This window comes from Neovison vison, chromosome 2 (assembly GCF_020171115.1).
Source record: "Neovison vison isolate M4711 chromosome 2, ASM_NN_V1, whole genome shotgun sequence".
NCBI lineage: Eukaryota > Metazoa > Chordata > Mammalia > Carnivora > Mustelidae > Neogale > Neogale vison.
Window position 1 is genome coordinate 35,096,875 of NC_058092.1, and position 19,619 is coordinate 35,116,493.

General features: G+C 46.7%; 1 protein-coding gene, 1 non-coding gene and 1 pseudogene across 6 annotated transcripts in view; 1 reads left to right on the forward strand and 2 right to left on the reverse strand.

The window, feature by feature from the left end:
- Positions 1-10,136, forward strand: part of ARMH1 (armadillo like helical domain containing 1) — a 52,847-nt gene extending 42,711 nt beyond the window's left edge. For 3 of the 5 annotated variants that reach the window (XM_044238076.1, XM_044238077.1, XM_044238078.1), the window contains 6 exons: positions 8,658-8,828; positions 8,920-8,992; positions 9,105-9,234; positions 9,321-9,398; positions 9,677-9,758; positions 9,836-10,136. In XM_044238076.1, coding sequence (XP_044094011.1) covers positions 8,658-8,828; positions 8,920-8,992; positions 9,105-9,234; positions 9,321-9,398; positions 9,677-9,758; positions 9,836-9,954 — 653 coding nt within the window. In that variant the 3' untranslated portion in view covers positions 9,955-10,136. The remainder of the gene's footprint in view (positions 1-8,657; positions 8,829-8,919; positions 8,993-9,104; positions 9,235-9,320; positions 9,399-9,676; positions 9,759-9,835) is intronic. The other 2 variants (XM_044238079.1, XM_044238080.1) reach the window with 2 other exon arrangements.
- Positions 10,137-14,429: 4,293 nt separating this feature from the next.
- Positions 14,430-14,545, reverse strand: LOC122901481. Its single transcript, XR_006383499.1, has one exon. It is a non-coding gene; the product is annotated as a U5 spliceosomal RNA (small nuclear RNA).
- A 2,742-nt stretch (positions 14,546-17,287) lies between these two features.
- LOC122899108 lies at positions 17,288-17,563 on the reverse strand (annotated as a pseudogene).
- Positions 17,564-19,619: the final 2,056 nt, after the last annotated feature.

The following is a 19,619-nucleotide window of genomic DNA, read 5'->3' on the forward strand; positions in this document are numbered from 1 at the left end:
GAGAATGTATGGGGGAAGCCAGGGAAGGTCATAAGCTGGTTCCTCTCCCTCTGTGATTCCAAGTTAGACCCACATCTGAGCAAGCGGAGGCTGGAGTTGGGGGGTGCCACTGGGATTGGGAGGGCTCTCCTGCAGGACCTGGAAGGAAGAGAAAGCCCAGCAGCAAGCAGTAGCTGAACATCCTAGGAAGTGTTTCTTAATGAAGCAGCGGTTTCTGAATCAGGTTGCTCCAGAGAGAAAAGGGGCTGCCGTACAAGGCTTGTCCCCGGAATACTAAGCACCAGGAGGGGTTGCATGGATGTCCTTAAGAGCCCTTCTGCCAGAGAGTAAATCTTTGACACTGTGATTGGGAAAAACAGGCAGAGAAAAGACTGGCTTTGTGCGGGACTTCAGGACAGGGCCTCTGTGTGCTCTGTGGCTCTGCAGTGGGGGGGGATGGGATGCTTCCCCCCAACCCCCACCCCGACCCAGGACTTGAGACAAGGGCAGTCTGAGGGAGGCCTTACTGGTACCTTTCCTTAGACAGACTCACCAGCCCAGACTGGTTCTCCTTCCTGCCAAAGAGCTCTCTGAGTCCTGGAGAGAAGTCAGCCCCCCTCCTTCCGGTAGTGTTGGCCGCTGGCGACGCTCAGCGCCAGGCAGGAGAAGAGTGTGTGGAGTCTGAGACCCAGGATGGGGCTGCTGGCTGTCTCTCCGGCCTCTGCCTCCAGGTGAACAGGCCACTCACTGAGCTGCTGGGCACCGTCAGTGACAGTCTTCCGACAAGATTAGAAGTCACCAGCACATGTCCGTGGTCAGGCACCATAGGTGTGTTTGTAGTTAAGGCTTGCAAGGGCTGCACGCAGCCTTCTGTAGACACCCACTCTGCGCGCTCTGCACATCTGTGCGCTCCTGTCACTGGCCCCTGGGCCCCTGCGCCTCATCCCCCACTGCACAGGAGGGGCTGCAGTCCCTTCACCTTTCCATGCGCCTGCCTTCTCTGCCGTGAGGACTCAGGCATGTGGCTCAGTTCTAGGCTGACGAGGAAGCATAAGGTCCTGGCTTCCAAGTGTTCTCTCAGAGCTGGCCATGGCGGGGCTGGAAGGATGGCCTTGCGCCATCTCCAGCCTGTGAAGAGGCAGGGCCAGGCACGGCTCCCAGGCTCAGGGCAGACGAGGGCCGCAGTGGGCAGTGCAGAGCCTCTCCTGAGGTCATCTCCCACCAGGCTGGCAGTTTCCACAGTCTTGGGCTGCCATCACCTCAGTAGTCTCTAGTGTGCGGGAATGTGGAATCCAGCCAATTCTCTTCAACTTTTATGGACTGGACTGGTTTGAGGCTCAGGGGAGGCAGAGGCGCCTCAGATATGTTCACTGGTGTTCACAGTAGTGGAGAGGCTATTACTGGATGACAGCAGGACTCCATGGTGAGCAAATGGCCAGAGACACAGGACACCTACTCCTCAGTGGTCCAGAGTGGAGGCAGAGGGAGAACAGGCCAGACAAAGCTACTTGAAATCTAGTTGCTGAAGTGAGTCTAGAAGAATAGGTAACAATTGGCAGGTGAAGAAGACTCTTTTTTCTGATAATGGTAAGGCTAGGAAGTTTGGATGTTGAGTCGTTTTTAGTCACAACACTTCTGATACCAAATGGGGGGAGGGGGATTTCCACACCAAGCAATTATCCAATTCTCCACAGACATCAATCTGGTACCCTACAATTCAGATCAATTCTGACACTAACTACCCAGAGTTAGCTTCAGACTCCACAGGTTTGGAGACAGTTTGAGACTCCACAGCGCCTCAAGACTGCCCTCACTTCAAATGCCAATCACAAGTATTAGGTCTCCATGTTATTCATCCTTCTGTCCAACTTGGCTACAAAGCCAAGGGATTCATGCAAGCCTTCCTCCCCTTCAAGTTCAGTCATTTGCTAGAACAACTCACAGAACTCAGGAAAGCATTTTGCTTACTATTAACAGTTTAGTAGAAGGGATACAGCTCAGGAACAGGAAAACAGAAGAGATGTATAAGGCAAGATGTGGGTTGGGGGACTGCTCTAGGCACACCACCCTCCCACACTGCAGTGCATTCACCCATCCAGAATTCTCTAGACCTTTCACTTCAGGGTTTTGATGGAGGTTTCACTAGGTAGGCATGGTTATTGGTGACTGATGAGCAAATCATTGGCTATTAATGATTAATTCACTCTCCAGGCCCTCTCCCCCTCCCTACAGGTCAGGAGATGGAGCTAAAAGTTCCAATCTTGTAATCATGCCTTGGTCTTTCTACTGATCAGTCCCCAGGCTCCCAGTCAGTTATTTCATTTAACATATAAAGGACACTTCAGGGGCGCCTGGGTGGCTTAGTAGGTTAAGCCACTGCCTTCGGCTCAGGTCATGATCTCAGAGTCCTGGGATCGAGTCCCGCATCAGGCTCTCTGCTCAGCAGGGAGCCTGCTTCCCTCTCTCTCTCTCTGCCTGCCTCTCTGCCTACTTGTGATTTCTCTCTGTCAAATAAATAAATAAAATATTTAAAAAAAAATAAAATAAAATAAAGAACACTTCACATTCTGGAGATTCCAAGGGTATTTCCGAATGTGTACTAGGAACCAGGGGCAAAAATCAAATATCTATTCACCATCATACCATAAATATCTAAAAGGAAATTTGTAATCTTCTTAATAATAAAGAGCAGGGGTACCTGGCTGGCTCAGTCAGCAAAGCATGGGACTCGATCTCAGGGTTGTGAGTTCAAGTCCCACATTGGGCATGGAGCCTACCAAAAAAAAAAAAAAAGAATAGTACAGTAAGCAATTACCAGACCAAAACCTAGGGGAAGGTGAGAACCCAGAATGATAAGTCCAGCACTCAAACCTGAGGCCACTTTGATCCTGAAGAAACTAAGCAGTATCAAATGGCAGGAAAAAAGGTACCCAGGGCCTGCCCCAGGTGGGAGGTGTGATACCTCAAGCATAAATACATTAAGCTGGGACCCGGGAAGACAAAGCCCTCAACATAAGGATAAGCCAGAAGTAAGCTGGTTCTCAAATGACCTTGCATGGAGTGTACAACCAACTGTGTGGTCCAGAAAACCTCAAGTCTTGAACTTGGACAAAAATGGTTCAGAATAGTTAGTGCCCAGGTAGCCAATAGAAAGGGAAATGCTCTTTGGAAGAAATATCTTCATCCTAGCTCTGAAGATTTTTCCGGCAATTAATTTTGCAAATATAAGGTCAACCCAGGGACTCCTGGATGGTTCAGTCGAGCACCTGCATTTGGCTCAGGTCACGATTCCAGGATCTTGGGATTGAGTCCCACATTGGGCTCCTTGCTCAGCTGGGAGCCTGCTTCTCCTTCTACCCCTCCCCCTGCTCATGCTTTCTCTCTCTCTCTCTCTCTCTCTCTCTCTCAGATAAATAAAATCTTTTTAAAAAATACAACAGCTAAAAGTTATTACTTAATGTACACATTTAACAGTAGAGTAGACACAGATGAAGAGAAAATTAGTAACCTGGGAGAGAGGAAGAAAAGTAAGGATAAGAGTGAGAATATCTAATAGAGGCAAAGAGAAAAAAAAAGAATAGGTAGCACCATTAAGGAGACAATGATGGACAATTGTCAAGAACTGATGAAAGACACCAACCCACAAAAAAGTCTAAAAAAGTTAAATCAAAATAAATCTACACAAAATGACTCAAGTATGTACTATCTCCAAGAAATTCACTTCAAATAAAAGAATATAGGCAGGTTAAAAGTAAAAAGATAGAAAAAAATATTTCATGAAAGTACAAATGAAAGGAAAATAGGAGTATCTCTGTTAATATCAGACAAAATAGGGATGCCTGGGTGGCTCAGTCAGTTAAGCATCTGACTTTGGCTCAGGTCATGATCCTAGGGTTCTGGGATCCAGCCCCACCTCAGGCTCCCTGCTCAGTGGAGAGCCTACTTCTCCCTCTCCCTCTGTAGCTCCCCTTGCTTGTGCTCTCTCTCTCTCACTCTCTCCCAAATAAAAATCTTTAAAAAATAATATAAGAAAAAAAAAAAGGAAAATCAGTAAGTATATTAGAAGTCAACATCATCAACCGATAGGATATAATTGATATTTATAGAACACAACTCTAGGGGTGCCTGGGTGGCTCAGTTGGTTAGCCATCTGCCTTCAGCTCAGGTCATGGTCCCAGGGTCCTAGAATCGAGCCCTGTGTTGGGCTCTCTGCTCAGCCGGGAGCCTGCTTCTCCCCCTGCCTGCTACTCTGCCTGCTTGTGCTCTTTCTCTGCCAAATAAATAAATAAAATCTTAAAAAAAAAAAAAAAAAAAAAGCACTCAGGGCAGCTGGGTGGCTCAGTGGTTTAAGCCTCTGCCTTTCGCTCAGGTCATGATTCTAGGGTCCTGGGATCGAGCCCCACATCCGGCTCTCTGCTCGTCGGGGAGCCTGCTTCCTCCTCTCTCTCTGCCTACTTGTGATCTTTGTCAAATAAATAAATAAAATCTTAAAAAAAAAAAAAGCACAGATCAATATCATCAATATAGATGCAAAAATCCTCAACAAAAGATTAGCAAGTAGGGGGCTCCTGGGTGGCTCAGTTGTTAAGCATCTGCCTTGGGCTCAGGTCATAATCCCAGGGTCCTGGGATCCAGCCCTGCATCTAGCTCCCTGCTCAGCAGGAAGCCTGCTTCTCCCTCTCCCATTCCCCCTATTTGTGTTCCCTCTCTCGCTGTGTCTTTCTCTGTCAAATAAATAAAATCTTTAAAAAAAGATTAGCAATTAGGATTCAGCAATATGTAAAAAGAATCACATACCATGACCAATTGGAGTTTTTTCCAGGAATGCAAGGTTGGTTCAATATTCAAAAAAATCAATCAATTTAATCTACCAAATTAACAGGCTAAAAAAGAAAACTTACATTATTAAATAATCAGTGCAGAAAATGCATTTGACAAAGTCAGCACCTGTTGATGATAAAAACCCTCAGGAAAATAGAACTAGAGAACTTCCCCAACTTGATTTAAAAAAAAAAAAATTACCAAAAATCTAATAGTGAAACATTGAACACTTTGCCCCTAAGTTAAGGAACAAGCCAAGAATGTCTACTGAAGGATTACTACTAGCAAAAGAAAACTGGTCCTAGTAGACAATTATCTACAGGTTTGTCATATTTCTGTTTGTCTTTTAAATAAAATACCAACTGCTCTTTGTCCCAGACTATCTTTTCAAGGATATTGATGAGCAAACAGTTTTGGAAAATAAAGATATTTCTCCCTTTAGAGCAAAATGCAGGCATGCTTACTGACTGTAACATTTAGGTTTTCTGAGATAAGTGTTTCTCATTGTAGTGCACACCACTGCACAAGCAGGCATCCATGTGTGTTACCCCCATAGGACTTGAGGGCAAAAGAATTTGATCCAGAAGAGAAAAATCACATAGTCAATATGAAGAATATAAGAAAAGACACCACTAAAAATGTTACACACTTTAAAATGATAAGAAGATATCATGAACATATTTCAATGTTTGAAAATGTAGATGAAAACTGCTAGAAATTATAACCTACCAAAATGGACTTCTGAAGAAAGAGAAAACATAAATAGTCCTCTAACCATTAAAAAAAAAATGAATCAGCATTTTGAAAAATATTTTATTTATTTGACAGAGACACAGTGAGAGAGGGAACATAAGTAAGGGAAGTGGGAGAGGGAGAAGCGGGTTTTCCACTGAGCTGGAAGCCAGATGCGGAGCTCAATCCCAGGACCCCGGGATCATGACCTGAGCTGAAGGCAGCTGCCCAACCGGCTGAGCCACCCAGGTGCCCGAATCAGTATTTCTTTTCTAAAATCAGCTTTAGAGAATTCTATCAATCATTCAAGATAAAATTCTTGTCTTACAGAAACTCTTCTCAAGATTAGAAAAAGAGAATACAAAACCCACCTCATTTTCTAAGGTTAGCCTAATCTTTTTTAAGGTTAGCCTAATCTTAATATAAAAATCCATCAATGATAGCATGCAAAAGAGAAACTATACACCAATCTTACTCATGAAGATAGCTGCAAAAACTCTACACAAAATATTAGCAAATTGAATCTAGCAGCATATGCCAGGGATAATATGTCATCTAGAAGTGCACACATACCATCTTAATAGGAAATAAGTCTAAAAATTTAATGTCTGTCCACTAAGAGATATCTACAAAAAACTAAGACAAATGCCATACCTAACAGATGAAACATTGGAAACTTTTCCTTTGAGCTCAGAAATGAGGCAAACTTGCAAACACTCCTCTCCCCAGAAATCTTTAGTAAAGGGGGACACATTTAATCTGAAGAGATACCAGAGTGTACTTAGCTTATGTTTGCCACTTTTTCTGTAACTAACTACAGTTCTCCAAGACTGGCGTCTGTTCCTGTGCTGCGTGCTACTGCTAGGAAAATTTATGAAAGGAATTTTTGGAAAAGACATATGTTGGTCCAAGAAAACAAGAAAATGTGCAATTTTTAACAGAAACGTAGTAGGGAGGATGGCACCCATGGGTGTGCAAATGAGCCCGCTGAGTGAGATGGTAGGCTTGATCAGTAGCGCAGGGTCACAGCTGCCCCACCCACTGCTCCGAGTGGGAGGGGTCCGAAACATTTTTTTTAAGGGGCCGTGGGTGGCTCAGCTGGTTAAGTATGGGATTCTCGGTTTCACCCCAGATCACGATCTTTTGGGTTGTGGGATACACCTAGAAGTCTGAGATGCTTCTAAACAAGTCTTCTAAAACAATACTTACTGACTTGGGAAGAAAAAGAAAGCATACCTTAAAATGTTGCTCAACCTTAGGAAGCCTTGGAACCCTAAATAGCAAGGCTGTTTAACTGTTAAAGTTTTACTACTTCAAGACAAAAGCCTTTTTTTGACACGAACAGCTAGCCTTACCTAAGTAAGGCCTCCAAAAATTGCACTATCAATTCTCTAATGTTTCATTCCGCACTCTTGGTATTTATACCAAAGAGCAAATTAAAGCAGAAAAGAAACGCTATGTAGAAAGATCTGTGCCCATCCTCACGGATACAGGCTGATCCCCCCTACGGTTGCGGTGCCTTAACACCTACCAGCAAACGCTTTTCTTCCATGGCAGAGAATTATCTCAAGCATATCCTTACTGGGCAAAACTTTCTTGACAGGGACATAAAAGGTTAATTTTCACTATTCGAAGAGATATTAGTGATAATAGTTCCCATGTGTCTATTATGAGTTCTGGTATGTAAATGAGCTAGTCAAGGAACTGCACCTCCCAGAAGTCTTAGCGACGTCTTAGCTCCCCCTAGCTCCCCCTAGCTCCCCCTAGCCCCCCCTAGCCCCCCCTAGCCCCCCCTAACGTAGAGAGGCCCCCCCCGCACCTGACTACCCAGCTGGAGAACAGCATGTTTTGTCTTTTCTGTCTTCCACGTAGCAAGCATGTGAGTTTAAAATAAACACTTGGGTGGCTCAGTGGGTTAAAGCCTCTGCCTTCGGCTCAGGTCCTGGGATCGAGGCCCGCATCGGGCTCTTTGCTCGGCAGGGAGCCTGCTTCCTCCTCTCTCTCTGCCTGCCTCTCTGCCTACTTGTGATCTGTCTGTCAAATAAATAAATAAATAAATAATCTAAAATAACACTTAACCCAGTGTCCCATCACTTGACAACTTCCCCTGCCCTCTTCCAGCTCTGTCTTTGTGATTTCCTCTTGACAAAAATATTCCTGGAGCAAAAGGCGTTTAGGGCAGCCTTGCCCAAAGACTGGGGTAATACTGAAATGAATAAATGACTGTAAAGTATCTCTAGGAAAACCCCCCTCCATAAACTCTAGTTCCTTCCTAACCAAGTATTTCCTTTATGCTCCCACATCCTTCCTGGCTGTAGTATCTTAACTAAAGTGCTTTATCTCTATGCCTCGTTTCCTGGGGCCTATACGGCGTTAACAAGACAGTGTCATTTCAAAGCAAAGCTCTTTTGGTTATGGTGAGCTTCAATGGGATGCTGTGTGGAAAGCCTAGGGAAAGAAGGGATCCATATATGGTTTGTCAGAAACTACTGCAGTCTACCTGGCTTCAACCCTTCTCACTCTCTGCCACCCATCCTCCACCCACTCGCTCTGTCTCCCTCACTCCTGGGTCTTGGCCCATCCTTTCTCCCCTTTGAAAATGATTATTTATTTATTTGATAGAGAGAGATCACAAGTAGGCAGAGAGGCAGGCAGAGAGAGAGAAGGGGGAAGCAGGCTCCCTGCTGAGCAGAGAGCCCGACGTGGGGCTCGATCTCAGGACCCTGAGATCATGACCTGAGCTGAAGGCAGAGGCTTAAACCACTGAGCCACCCAGGCGCCCCCCTTTCTCCCCTTTGAAGACCTAGCCCCTCCCACCTCCGTGACACCTCAGTGGGGCCTCCAGCTCTGACAGCCTCTAAGCCTCCTTGTTGGGTAGGCTCACCGTCCAACCTTTCTTCCTCCCTCTGTAGCTAGTTCTGTGAAGGGAGAGTGAGGGGAATGAGGCTCGGCCCCCTCCTCCTCCTCTTTAGCCCCAGATCCAGCAGGACTGTGGTGTTGCCTCCCCAGCTTCTCCCACACACATCTTGCACGGTAAAAAGGTGCTAGGAAAAGTGCAGGAAGGGGATGGGGGTAAAAGGAAACGACTTGGTTCAAGGGGGTCTTTGCTTGCTTGGTGGGGACAGGGGCGGTTTGGAGCATCAGGCCTCCCCAGGGCCTCTGCCCTTCAACAGCCATCGAGCTGATCAAGGACCTGGTCAACTACGACGTGTGCCAGGCGCTGCTCAAGGGCCTGGTGGAGCTGCTGATACCGTCCGTCAAGGAGACCAGAAAACTGCAGCCCAAGATCCTCAACGGTAGGGAGTCGCTCAGATTGAGGCTGCGGGGCTGGGCGGGGTGGAGGTTGGGATGCAGGGCCGCCCGCCTCACGGCCACCCCCTCCGCCAGACTCCTTGGTTCCCCAGCTCACCGCCCACCTGCCAGTGTTCTTGCAGCAGGCCGCGGCGGCCAAAGCCATCGGGTAAGCGGGCAGGGGGAATGGGGATGGGGGTGGAATGCCGCAAGCCAGCTGGCGGGGCCCGCGGGGCCCGGAGGGTCCCAAGGGCTCGCCGCCGCCCGAATTCCCGACCCAGGGTCCTGGCGCGCAGCAACACGAGCATCGCGGAGGAGATGCTGCACCTGCGCGTGGTGCACAGCCTGTTGGCCGCCATGGGCAACTCGGACCACTGCAACAGCCAGCGGCAGGCCAGCCTCACGCTGGAGGTGAGCGGCGGGGCGGCGGGGCGGCGGGTGGGTAGGCCCCAGGCGAGGGCACCGCAGTCACCCCGCCGCCCCGCCCGCCGTCGCAGTACTTCGTGCAGATGTTCCCGGTGGTGGAGGAGCATGTCCGCCGGTCGATGGGAGAAGAGCTCTACCAGCTCTTCCTCGTAAGCGTCCCCGCCCCCAAGGCTTGGGCCCCCACGGAAGGTGCCGCCTCCACAGCGCCCCTCCCCCGGGCCACACCCCCTGCGCACGCTGCGCCCGGGGGCCTGCAGCTGGAGGGACCGCCCGGGCTTGGGCTCCTTCCCACCCCTCTGCGTGGTTCCGTTCCCTTCCCGGCCTTTCCGGTCAGCGCCAGAGCCCGCAGCATGCCTCCGCCCCGCCCCCACTTCCAAGTCCAGACTGCCCTGGGACCCCAGCAGGTGCCCCTTGCTCCTGTCCTCAGAGCAATGCCGAGGACTTGTACATGAAAATAGATAGCATTCAGGCGGACATCTTGGCGGCCAACAAAGTCAATGTTTCCAAAGGTGAGTGGGGGAGGGAGGGGACCTGGAGCAGAGGTGCAGCGGGCACCCAGATTCAGGCTCGCCTCTCTTGCTTCTAGTATTACACCAAAGTGGCGTCCCCCGCAGCAACACGACCTTTTATCTTGAAGCTCATGACAAGGATCAGCTGGATTACATCTCATACTTCCAGAAGGAGGATATGGAGGGAAAGGAGTAACAGAGCCTCTGAGGCAATCCAGAAAGATCCGGGCGGTGTTTCAGGAAGCCTGGGAGAAGGATCCTGGGGTCACGCTCACGGTGACCCCACTGGCCCTAGGTGGGAGGCTGAGGGTTGGGCCTACGTGTAGGGGAGAGGGAGAGCTGCCGGCTGGCAGGAATTCAATAAATAGTCTTGCTATCTGTCTGTACTCTCTGTAGCGGGGAGGGGGAAATTAAATAAGAGCTTTTTTGGGCCGGGGTGCCTCTGCTCATCCAGCTTGCCCGGATGGAAGGAACATCAACGTTCTGGAAAATTTAAGGATATAGCCTGAGGAGAGACCCTCACCTCTGCTTCCTATTGGCCGCCCCCTGCACACTCACCTGCTTGTTCTCCGGTTGCTTCCGCGTTCTCTTTTGCGGATTCATCCTCTCAACCCAGCTTCTTTCAAACTGGAGTGACCTTGAGGCTCTTCTCTATCTACTTTTTCACCCTGGTGATCTCATCCAGTCCCTAAACTTTAAATGCCATTTATATGCCATTGACTCCCACATGTCCATTTCCAGTTAAATCTTTCCACCTCTTTGTGTCCAAAACTGAACTCCTGATCCTCTGCCACCCTCCCCAGCTCAACTGATGGCAACTCATCCTTTCTGCCACTCAGAACAAAACAGCATTCTCCTTAATGTTTCTCTTCAACATCTGCATCCCATTCTGTTGATTTTACCTTCCAAGTATATCCAGAATTCAACCAAATCTCACTATGTTGCTAATACCCTAATCTGAGGCACAAGCAAGGGGAGGGGCAGGGGGTAAGGAGGAAGTGGGCTCCCTGCTGAGCAGGGAGCCCCATGTGGGGCGATCCTGACCTGAATGGAAGGCAGACGCTTAACCAACTAAGCCACCCAGGCGCCCCCCGATTTTTTTTTTTTATTTTTTAAGATTTTGTTTATTTATTTGACAGACAGAGATCGCAAGTAGACAGAGAGAGAGGAGGAAGCAGGCTCCCTGCGGAGCAGAGAGCCCGATGTGGGACTCGATCCCAGGACCCTGAGATCATGACCTGAGCTGAAGGCAGAGGCTTTAACCCACTGAGCCACCCAGGCGCCTGAGGGTAGTCCTATTAAACTTAGATTCCGTTACTGCTGAAAACCTTGCAGGAATCTCCATTTCAAGAACAGTAAACATAAAGCCCTTCCTGTGGCCTGCAGAGAGGGCCATACGCAGTCTAATCTCCCATGATCTCTGAACTGTCTCCTAATTCTCTCTTCCTCCTTCACTAGATAGAATAGCTATATGGTTCTTAGAACATAGAGTTGTCACCTCAGCTATATAGCTACATGGTGAACTCCCTCACCTTGCAACTCTATACAAAAGTCACCTCAGTGAGGGCTACTAATACTACCACTGCGTATACTCTGGTCCCCAAGCCCCTTATGCTGCTATTTTTTATTCCCCACAACACTTACTACTTTGTGTATGGTCTATCTCTCCACCTGTATATAAGCTCAACTAAGGGGTATTTTTGTTCTTTACTAATACATCCCAAACACTGAGAACAATGCTTGGCATGCCCATGTTAATGACCGAGGTAAATTGTGAGGAAATTGTCATCAAATCAGAGGAAATGAAGTCAGATAGCAGTAATTCTGCAGGTGGCCACAAGGGGGCATCATCAGTCCCTGATACTGTTAAATCTAAGGCAGCCCAGACTTCCCCTCAAACTGACTGAGCTTTGAGAGAAAAGTTAACAAAATATCTAGTTATGCTTTCATAAAAGTAAGTGGGGTTTCTGTAAAGAAGAGTCTCTTTGTAGTCTTCAGATGGCCTTTGTTTGTAGAATGATGATAAAAAGGTACCCTAGAAATTTTTTGGAAATTTGAATAATCGGAAAATTCAAAAATCTGGAAGCCACTGTTCTAAGGTGACCATAGTTCAATAAAAACAATGGAGGGGCGCCTGGGTGGCTCAGTCGTTAAGCGTCTGCCTTCGGCTCAGGTCATGATCCCGGCCTCCTGGATGGAGCGGGGCATTGGGCTCCCTGCTCTGCAAGGAGCCTGCTTCTCCCTTTCCCACTCTCCCTGCTTGTGTTCCCTCTCTTGCTGTTTCTCTCTGTCAAATAAATAAATAAAATCTTTTTTAAAAAATGGAACTTTTAAAATTGAATCAAATATAATATATATGTAAATCATACACATTACATGGAATTTATTAATACATATTTCCCCCACTGTTTACAAGTTCAATGCTACAAAAAGTTGAAAGAAAAATACAGTAAATAGGGCACCTGGGTGGCTCAGATGGTTGGGTGTCTGCCTTCGGCTTGGGTCATGATCTAAAGGTCGTGGAATCGAGTCCTGCATCAGGCTCCCTGCTCCTCAGGGAGACTGCTTCTGCCTCTGCCTTTGCCTCTCTCTCTCTCTCTCTCTCTGTCTCATGAATAGAAAAATAAAATCTTTTTTTTTTAATGCAGTGAATATCTGTATACCTATCACTCTTGGACACATTTGCATTCTCTCTCTCTGTTGACTGAACCACTGGAAAGTTTCAGTTATTGAGGCACGTGGCTGGCTCAGTCAATAGAGCATGCAACTCTTTTTTTTTTTTTTTTTTTAAAGATTTTATTTATTTATTTGACAGAGAGAGATCACAAGCAGACAGAGAGGCAGGCAGAGAGGCAGGCAGAGAGGGAGATAGAGGGAAGCAGGCTCCCCGCTGAGCAGAGAGCCCGATGCGGGACTCGATCCCAGGACCCCGAGATCATGACCTGAGTCGAAGGCAGCGGCTTAACCCACTGAGCCACCCAGGCGCCCGAGCATGCAACTCTTTGATCTCATGGTCCTGAGTTCAAGTTGCACATTCAGAGTAGAGATGACTTTTTAAAAACCAAGCTTCAGATATCATGACATGTCACTACTAAATACTTAACATGATGTTTTTACTAAGAATAAAGACATTCTCCTACATAATTACAGTATCATTATTTTGGTGGTCTGAGTAATGGTCCCCAAATATGTCCACATCCTATGCGTGGAACCTGTGAATATGTTACTTCACATGGTAAAAAGAATTCTGTGGGTGTGATTAAAGTAAGGGTCTTGAGATGGGGAGATTATTCTGAATTAGCGGGTGGACCTGAGATAATCACAAGAGTCCTTATAATTTTTACAGAGGGAGACAGGAGGATCCAGAGTTAGAACTAGGAGATGACAGGACAGAAGCAAAAGAGAGTGATGTGAAGGCGTCACATACAGTCAGCTTCTAGAAACTGAATGAGGCAAGGAAACAGTCTACTCTGAAGTCTCTAGAAGGAAGGCAACACCTTCATTTTAGGCTGCTGACCTACAGAACTGTAAGAGAAAAGTTTGTGTTATATCACCAATTTTGTAGTTACTTGTTAGAACAGCAACCAGAAAACCTATACAATTATAAATATCTGAAATAGAGTGCATATGAAAATTTCTACAACCATCCCCAAAATGTACCTTCTGTTTTCTTAACCTTTTTTAAAAATTTATTTTTGGGTCACCTGGATGTCTCAGTCTTTTTTTAAATAATAAAATAAAGTTATTTAGATTTATTTTGAGAGTGTGCATGAGTGGGGGAGGGGCTGAAAGAGGCAGAGAAGCAGACGCCCCTGAACGCATAGCTGGATGGGAGGCTCCATCCCAAGATGCTGAGATCAAGACCCAAAGAGAAACCAAGAACAGGAGACTTAACCGACTGAGCTACCCGGGTGCCCCCGACCTTGAACTTTAAAAGTTTTATTGGGGGACGTCTGGGTGTCTCAGGGGGTTAAAGCCTCTGTCTTCGGCTCAGGTCATGATCCCAGAATCCTGGGATGGAGCCCTGCCTGCATCAGGCTCTCCGCTCAGCGGGGAGCCTGCTTCCTCCTCTCTCTGCCTGCTTCTCTACTTGTGATCTCTGTCTGTCAAATAAATAAATAAAGTCTTTTTTATTGGGGAATAGGGGATACACCTGGGTGGCTCAGTGGGTTAAGGCCTCTGCCTGAGGCTCAGGTCATAATCCCAGAGTCCCGGGATCAAGTCCTGAATCGGGCTCCCAGCTCACGGGGAGCCTGCTTCCCCTCCTCTATCTCTCCCTGCAGCTGTTCCCCTGTTTTTTTGTTTTTAAGACTTTATTTATTTATTTGACAGAGAGAGATCACAAGTAGACGAAGAGGCAGGCAGAGAGAGAGAGATAGAGGGGAGCCGACTCCCCGCTGAGCAGAGAGCCCGACGCGGGCGGCTTAACCCACTGGGCCACCAAGGCGCCCTGTTCCCCAGTAAAATGTTTTGTTCAAAACCTCAATAAAGACGACTAAGCAATATTCCGCCAGCAAAAAACGTGTATTGGCTGACTATTATTCCGCAGCACAAATTAGTATTCGATAATCCATCCGGTAAACAGGAAACACGCACACTTGTAGTACATAACCCGTGCTACAAAAAAGCCAGTTACTTGACTCAAAGTCTGATATTTCACACATATTAGTAAGCCCTGCAAGCGCAAGGCCTCAAAAAATTGGGTAAACACTCAGAATTGTTCCTCTCCACGGAAATCTTTAGTAAAAGGCGAAAGATTTATACGATCTGAAGAGAAACCAGAGTATGCATTACGAAATGCTCACACAGAGCTCGGGTGACTGTCACTCCTAGAACAGCAATGGTAATTACTTAGCCAAAAGAGTCACGGACATCTGCCTTTATCTCAGTCAATTCTGTGATAGCAGTCTGATTTCTGGAGAGGGGGAAAAAAAAGTCGAAAGAAAAAGAAAAATCTAGCCGTTTTAAAATAAGAAATACCATGTGTGCAGGGCATTGTGGGTATGTAAATGACGCTTAGTCCCCACTCTCCGGTTGCCGGAAATTCCTTAGTTCGTTTTCCTGCTAGGCCTGGAGCCACCACCTGGGGGCAGGGCAGAAGCCAGATTTGCTGGGAAGTAAGATGCCCGATTCAGTCTCATTTTATTTATTTATTTATTTATTTATTTTTTTGTTTTCATTTTGTTTTATAATTGACACTCCAAGGTAAAATTTATCTTGAATTATAAATTAAATTTGAGGGCGCCTGGGTGGCTCAGTGGGTTAAGCCTCTGCCTTCGGCTCAGGTCATGGTCTCAGGGTCCTGGGATGGAGCCCCGCCTTGGGCTCTCTGCTCAGCAGGGAGCCTGCTTCCCTCTCTCTCTCTGCATGCCTCTCTGCCTACTTGTGATCTCTGTCAAATAAATAAAATATTTTTTAAAATTTAAAATTTAAATTTGACCGGGGCGCCTGGGTGGCTCAGTGGGTTAAGCCGCTGCCTTCGGCTCGGGTCATGATCTCAGAGTCCTGGGATCGAGTCCCGCGTCGGGCTCTCTGCTCAGCAGGGAGCCTGCTTCCTCCTCTCTCTCTGCCTGCCTCTCTGCCTACTTGTGATCTCTCTCTGTCAAATAAATAAATAAAAATCTTTTTTAAAAAATAAATTTAAATTTGACCTTTTTTAAGTCTTGAAAATAATTGTCTTCATCCATTCATTCAACAAAAATGTATTAAATGTATTGAACACTGTGTCAAACCCTGTGCTGGGCCTTAGGAATGTATGGTGAGCACGGATAACAGAATGTTCAGTGACACATGGGCCAGGCGTGGAAGAATTCTTCAAAGCAAGATGGTGATCGTATTCAGGAAAACATCATAAGCAGTCTGAGCCGGAATAGTGAAAGGGCAATTGGCTAAGAACCAAGCACCTGCTTTTAAAACTCTCCAAAAGACGTCATCAGATGAGTGATTTTGAAGCAGCATCTGCGCCACCTGGCGGTATTGGTGTTACAAACGAAGCTGTGTCTTCCCAAATTCATTTGTTGAAGTCTTTACTCCCTATGTCAGAGTGTGACTATTTAGAAATAGGGTCACTCCAGGTGTAATTAGTTAAGTTGAGGCTTCCAGATATTGTGTAGATATTTCTGTGGTTTAAGCCACCCAGTCTGGGGTGCTTTGTTATGGAACTCTAGAAAATACACCTGGGTACTTGCTAGATATGCAAATTATCAGGCCCCACCCCCAGGCCTACGGAGTCAGAAGCGGGTGGGGAGCGGGGGAAGAACCCAAGCGTCTAGGTGAACAATCCTCGCGTGATTCTGATGCGGGCTATATTGCGAACCACTGAACAGTCACCACTCCGGCTCAAGTTTGGACACCCACTCAGTTTGGAGAGTATAGCCAGCAAGAAAGCCAGAGAGAAATAAATGATGGCCCAGACTGCCCTAGGAAGGAGTGCAAGGTGAGGAGAGGCAAGCCACTCAGATCCCTGGAGAACAGTGGCAGGGGCGGCTGGGTGGCTCGGTCTGTTAGGCGTCTGCCTTCCGTTCAGGTCAGGATCCCAGGGTCGTGGGATCCAGCCCCACACTGGGCTTCTTGCTCAGCAGTGAGTCTGTTTCTCCCTCTCCTTCTGCCCCTCCACCTCTCTCTCTCAAATAAGTAAAAATCTAAAACACACACACAGTGGTCTACGTGTGCAATTAATTACGAAGGCTGGGGGGAAACCAGGAGGGTGCAAGGGTGCACCAAAACGAAACCAAGGGCGGAAAGACGTTTCAGGAAGGGAGTCGTCCCTTCTGTCCAATACGGGAGATGGGGCGGCAAGGTCCACAGGCTCCCCCAGCCGGGCAGTTGCCGGCGACCTGGCCAGAGGGGTTTCCGGGGAGCTGGGAGCTGGCGGGTGAGCGGAGGTCAGGAAGCAGGCAGGCGGCGCAGACAGCTCTAGGGGCAACGCTGGCCCTGAAAAATTAAGAGACCAGGAGACGGGATCTGGAAAGGCGGGAAATCTGCTCGGCGGGGAGCCTGCTCCCCCCCCCCACCGCCTACTTGTGATCTCTCTGTCAAATAAATAAAATCTATTAAAAAAAAAAAAAAGTGACGTGTTTCAGAATGCCTGGCTGGCTCAGTCCGTTAAGCGTCTGCCTTCAGCTGAGGTCATGATCCCAAGGTCTGGGGATCGAGTCCTGTATCAGGCTCCTTGCTCCTTTGAGAGTCCGCTTCTCCCTCTGCTTGCTGCTTCTCCTGCTTGTGCTCTCGCTCTCTCTCTGGCAAATCAATTTTTTTAAAAATCTTAAAAAAATTTTTTTTTTAAGTGACATGTTTTCTTTTGTGCTAATATGACTCCTCTGAATGACCTAACCAGATTAACTGGTCACTAGTAATTTGGTTACCAGGCAAATTGAGCCCACAAGAAAGGAAGCCAATATTTAAATTACCAGGTTATTGTCTGACCCATTGAGATGATTTATTTTCAACATAAACATATAAACTCAATGCGAGATACCTAACTAAAGCAAGCACCAGCAAAAAAAAAAAACAAGATAGTTTTTCTTCTTCTAAAGTTTAGGCTTTGCCCAGGATGCCTTATACATGAGCGAGCCCATACCTAGGGTCATTGCTCCCACAACAAAGCCTTGGGCTGCCATATGCACGTGGATCAGGTGAACAGACATTTTAGTATTTCCCCCACTCTTCAATTTATGTAATCCATATACAATTGTTGCACACCCCGCCATTCCAATGGGAACAAATGATGCCTCTCTAGCTTTTCAGATAAGTTTAGACCCCTGATCTTCATCATACGAAGGAGAAACATCTGTGCCAGCTGACATAGTGGAGGAAGAATCCTCCTACCATGACAGGACTTAGGCTCTAACTCATCATGTGACTCTTGATCTCAGGGTTGTGAGTTCAAGACCAACGTTGCACAGAGAGACTACTTAGAAAAGATAAATACCAATGAATATGGGAAAACATATGCACAAGTGATTATTTTTAATAATGTATTATTTTTTAGAAGATTTGTTTATTTATTTGATAGGTGAATGGAAGAGCAAAAGGTCTAGAGAGAACCCTGAAGCGGACCTCCCAGTGAGCTCGGAGCCGGATGTGGAGCTTGATCCCAGGATCCCAGGAGTTCATGACCTGAGCTGAAAGGAAGTCAGCTGCTTAATGGACTGAGCCACCCAGGCACCCTAGATACAGTATTATTTGTAAAAGCAAAATGCTGCTAGATAATTTAGATAATTTAAATTCCTACCTACAGGGACTGTTTATAGTTTATCTGCACAGCGGAGTAGTATGAAGCCAAAACAAACAAACAAAAAAAAAAAAAGAGGGAGATCTCTAAAGACTGATATTGAATAATTTCCAGGATACATTATTGGGTAATTCAAGTAAGGTGAGGTATATCTTTTGTTAAGGGAAATAAACTAGGGGTGCCTGGGTGGTTGAGTCAGTTAAGTGCCTGCCTTCAGCTCCAGGTCCTGGGATCAAGCCCCAGGGCTCCCTGCTCATCAGGAAGTCTCCTTCCTTCTCTCTCTCTCCCTCTGCCCCTCCTCCCTGCTTGTTCTCTCTCTCAGTCTCTCAAATAAATAAAATCTTTTCTATTTTTTTATTTAAAAAAAAATTTGGGGGGTGCGCCTGGGTGGCTCAGTGGGTTGGGCCTCTCTCTGCCTAAGGCTCAGGTCATGATCTCAGGGTCCTGGGATCAAGCCCCGCATCAGGCTATCTGCTCAGTGGTAAGCCTGCTTCCCTCTCCCCCTCTGCCTGCCTCTCTGCCTACTTGTGATCTCTCTCTCTCTCTCTCTCTGTCAAATAAATAAATAAAATCTTTTTTAAAAAAATAAATAAATAAATAAATAAAAATAAAAAATAAAAAATAATTTTTTAATAAAATCTTTTTTTTTTTTTTTTTAATGGGGGTGCACCTGGGTGGCTCAGTTGTTAAGTGGCTGCCTTCGGCTCAGGTCACAATCCCAGGGTCCTGGGATTGAGGCCTACATAGGGCTCCCTGCTCAGCGGGGAGCCTGCTTCTCCCTCTGCTGCTCCCCTGCTTGTGTTCCCTCTCTCTCTCTGTCAAATAAATAAATAAATAAAATCTTTAAAAAAAAAAAAAACTAATGAACACAGGGTAAGAGGGAATGAGGTGGAGAGGATGAGGACCAGAGTGACTTCTCTGAGTTTATATATTTTTATATTTTCAGTAGGCAGCTAAAAGACTACATTTCCCAGCCTCCCTGGATTCTTACAATCCCCATGTGACTAAGTTCAAGTTAAAGTAGAGGTGGAAATATTATAAGTAGATGTAAATGAAAGTATCCTCAGTCTCTGTAAAGTATTTCTGAGACTATGGGGGGGTATGATGTATGGTGAGCACTGTCTGATGAATCACAGACCTGTACCCCTGAAACAAATATTACATTATAGGTTAAAAAAAAAAAAAGTATTTCTGAGACTTTGAACAGGATGGAGTAACTCTTCCTTTACCTTTCTTTTACCTGCTTCCTGAGCAGGGGGCTGGGGGGTGGATGATGGCTGTAATGTCAGCAAACATCTTCCTGTGAGAATTGGGGTAAAGAGCCCTGATTTGTATCATTTGCCCATTTTTGTGGGTGTAAATATTCCCACCATGCCTGATTTCAAGCTACCAACTCAGTCACTAAAGGTGGAGTTCAGAAGAGATACACACATGAAGTGGCCAGCCCCAGCCCTGAGCTGGTGGGTCATGCATCGATGGCCATGTGCAGCCACAAGGGCAATAATTCGGTAAGGGATTCACAAGATAAAAAGATGTAAAATATGGGCCCCTGGGTGGCTCAATCAATTAAGTATCTACCTTCAGCTTAGGTTGTGATCCAAGGGTCCTGGGATGGAGTCTCACACTGG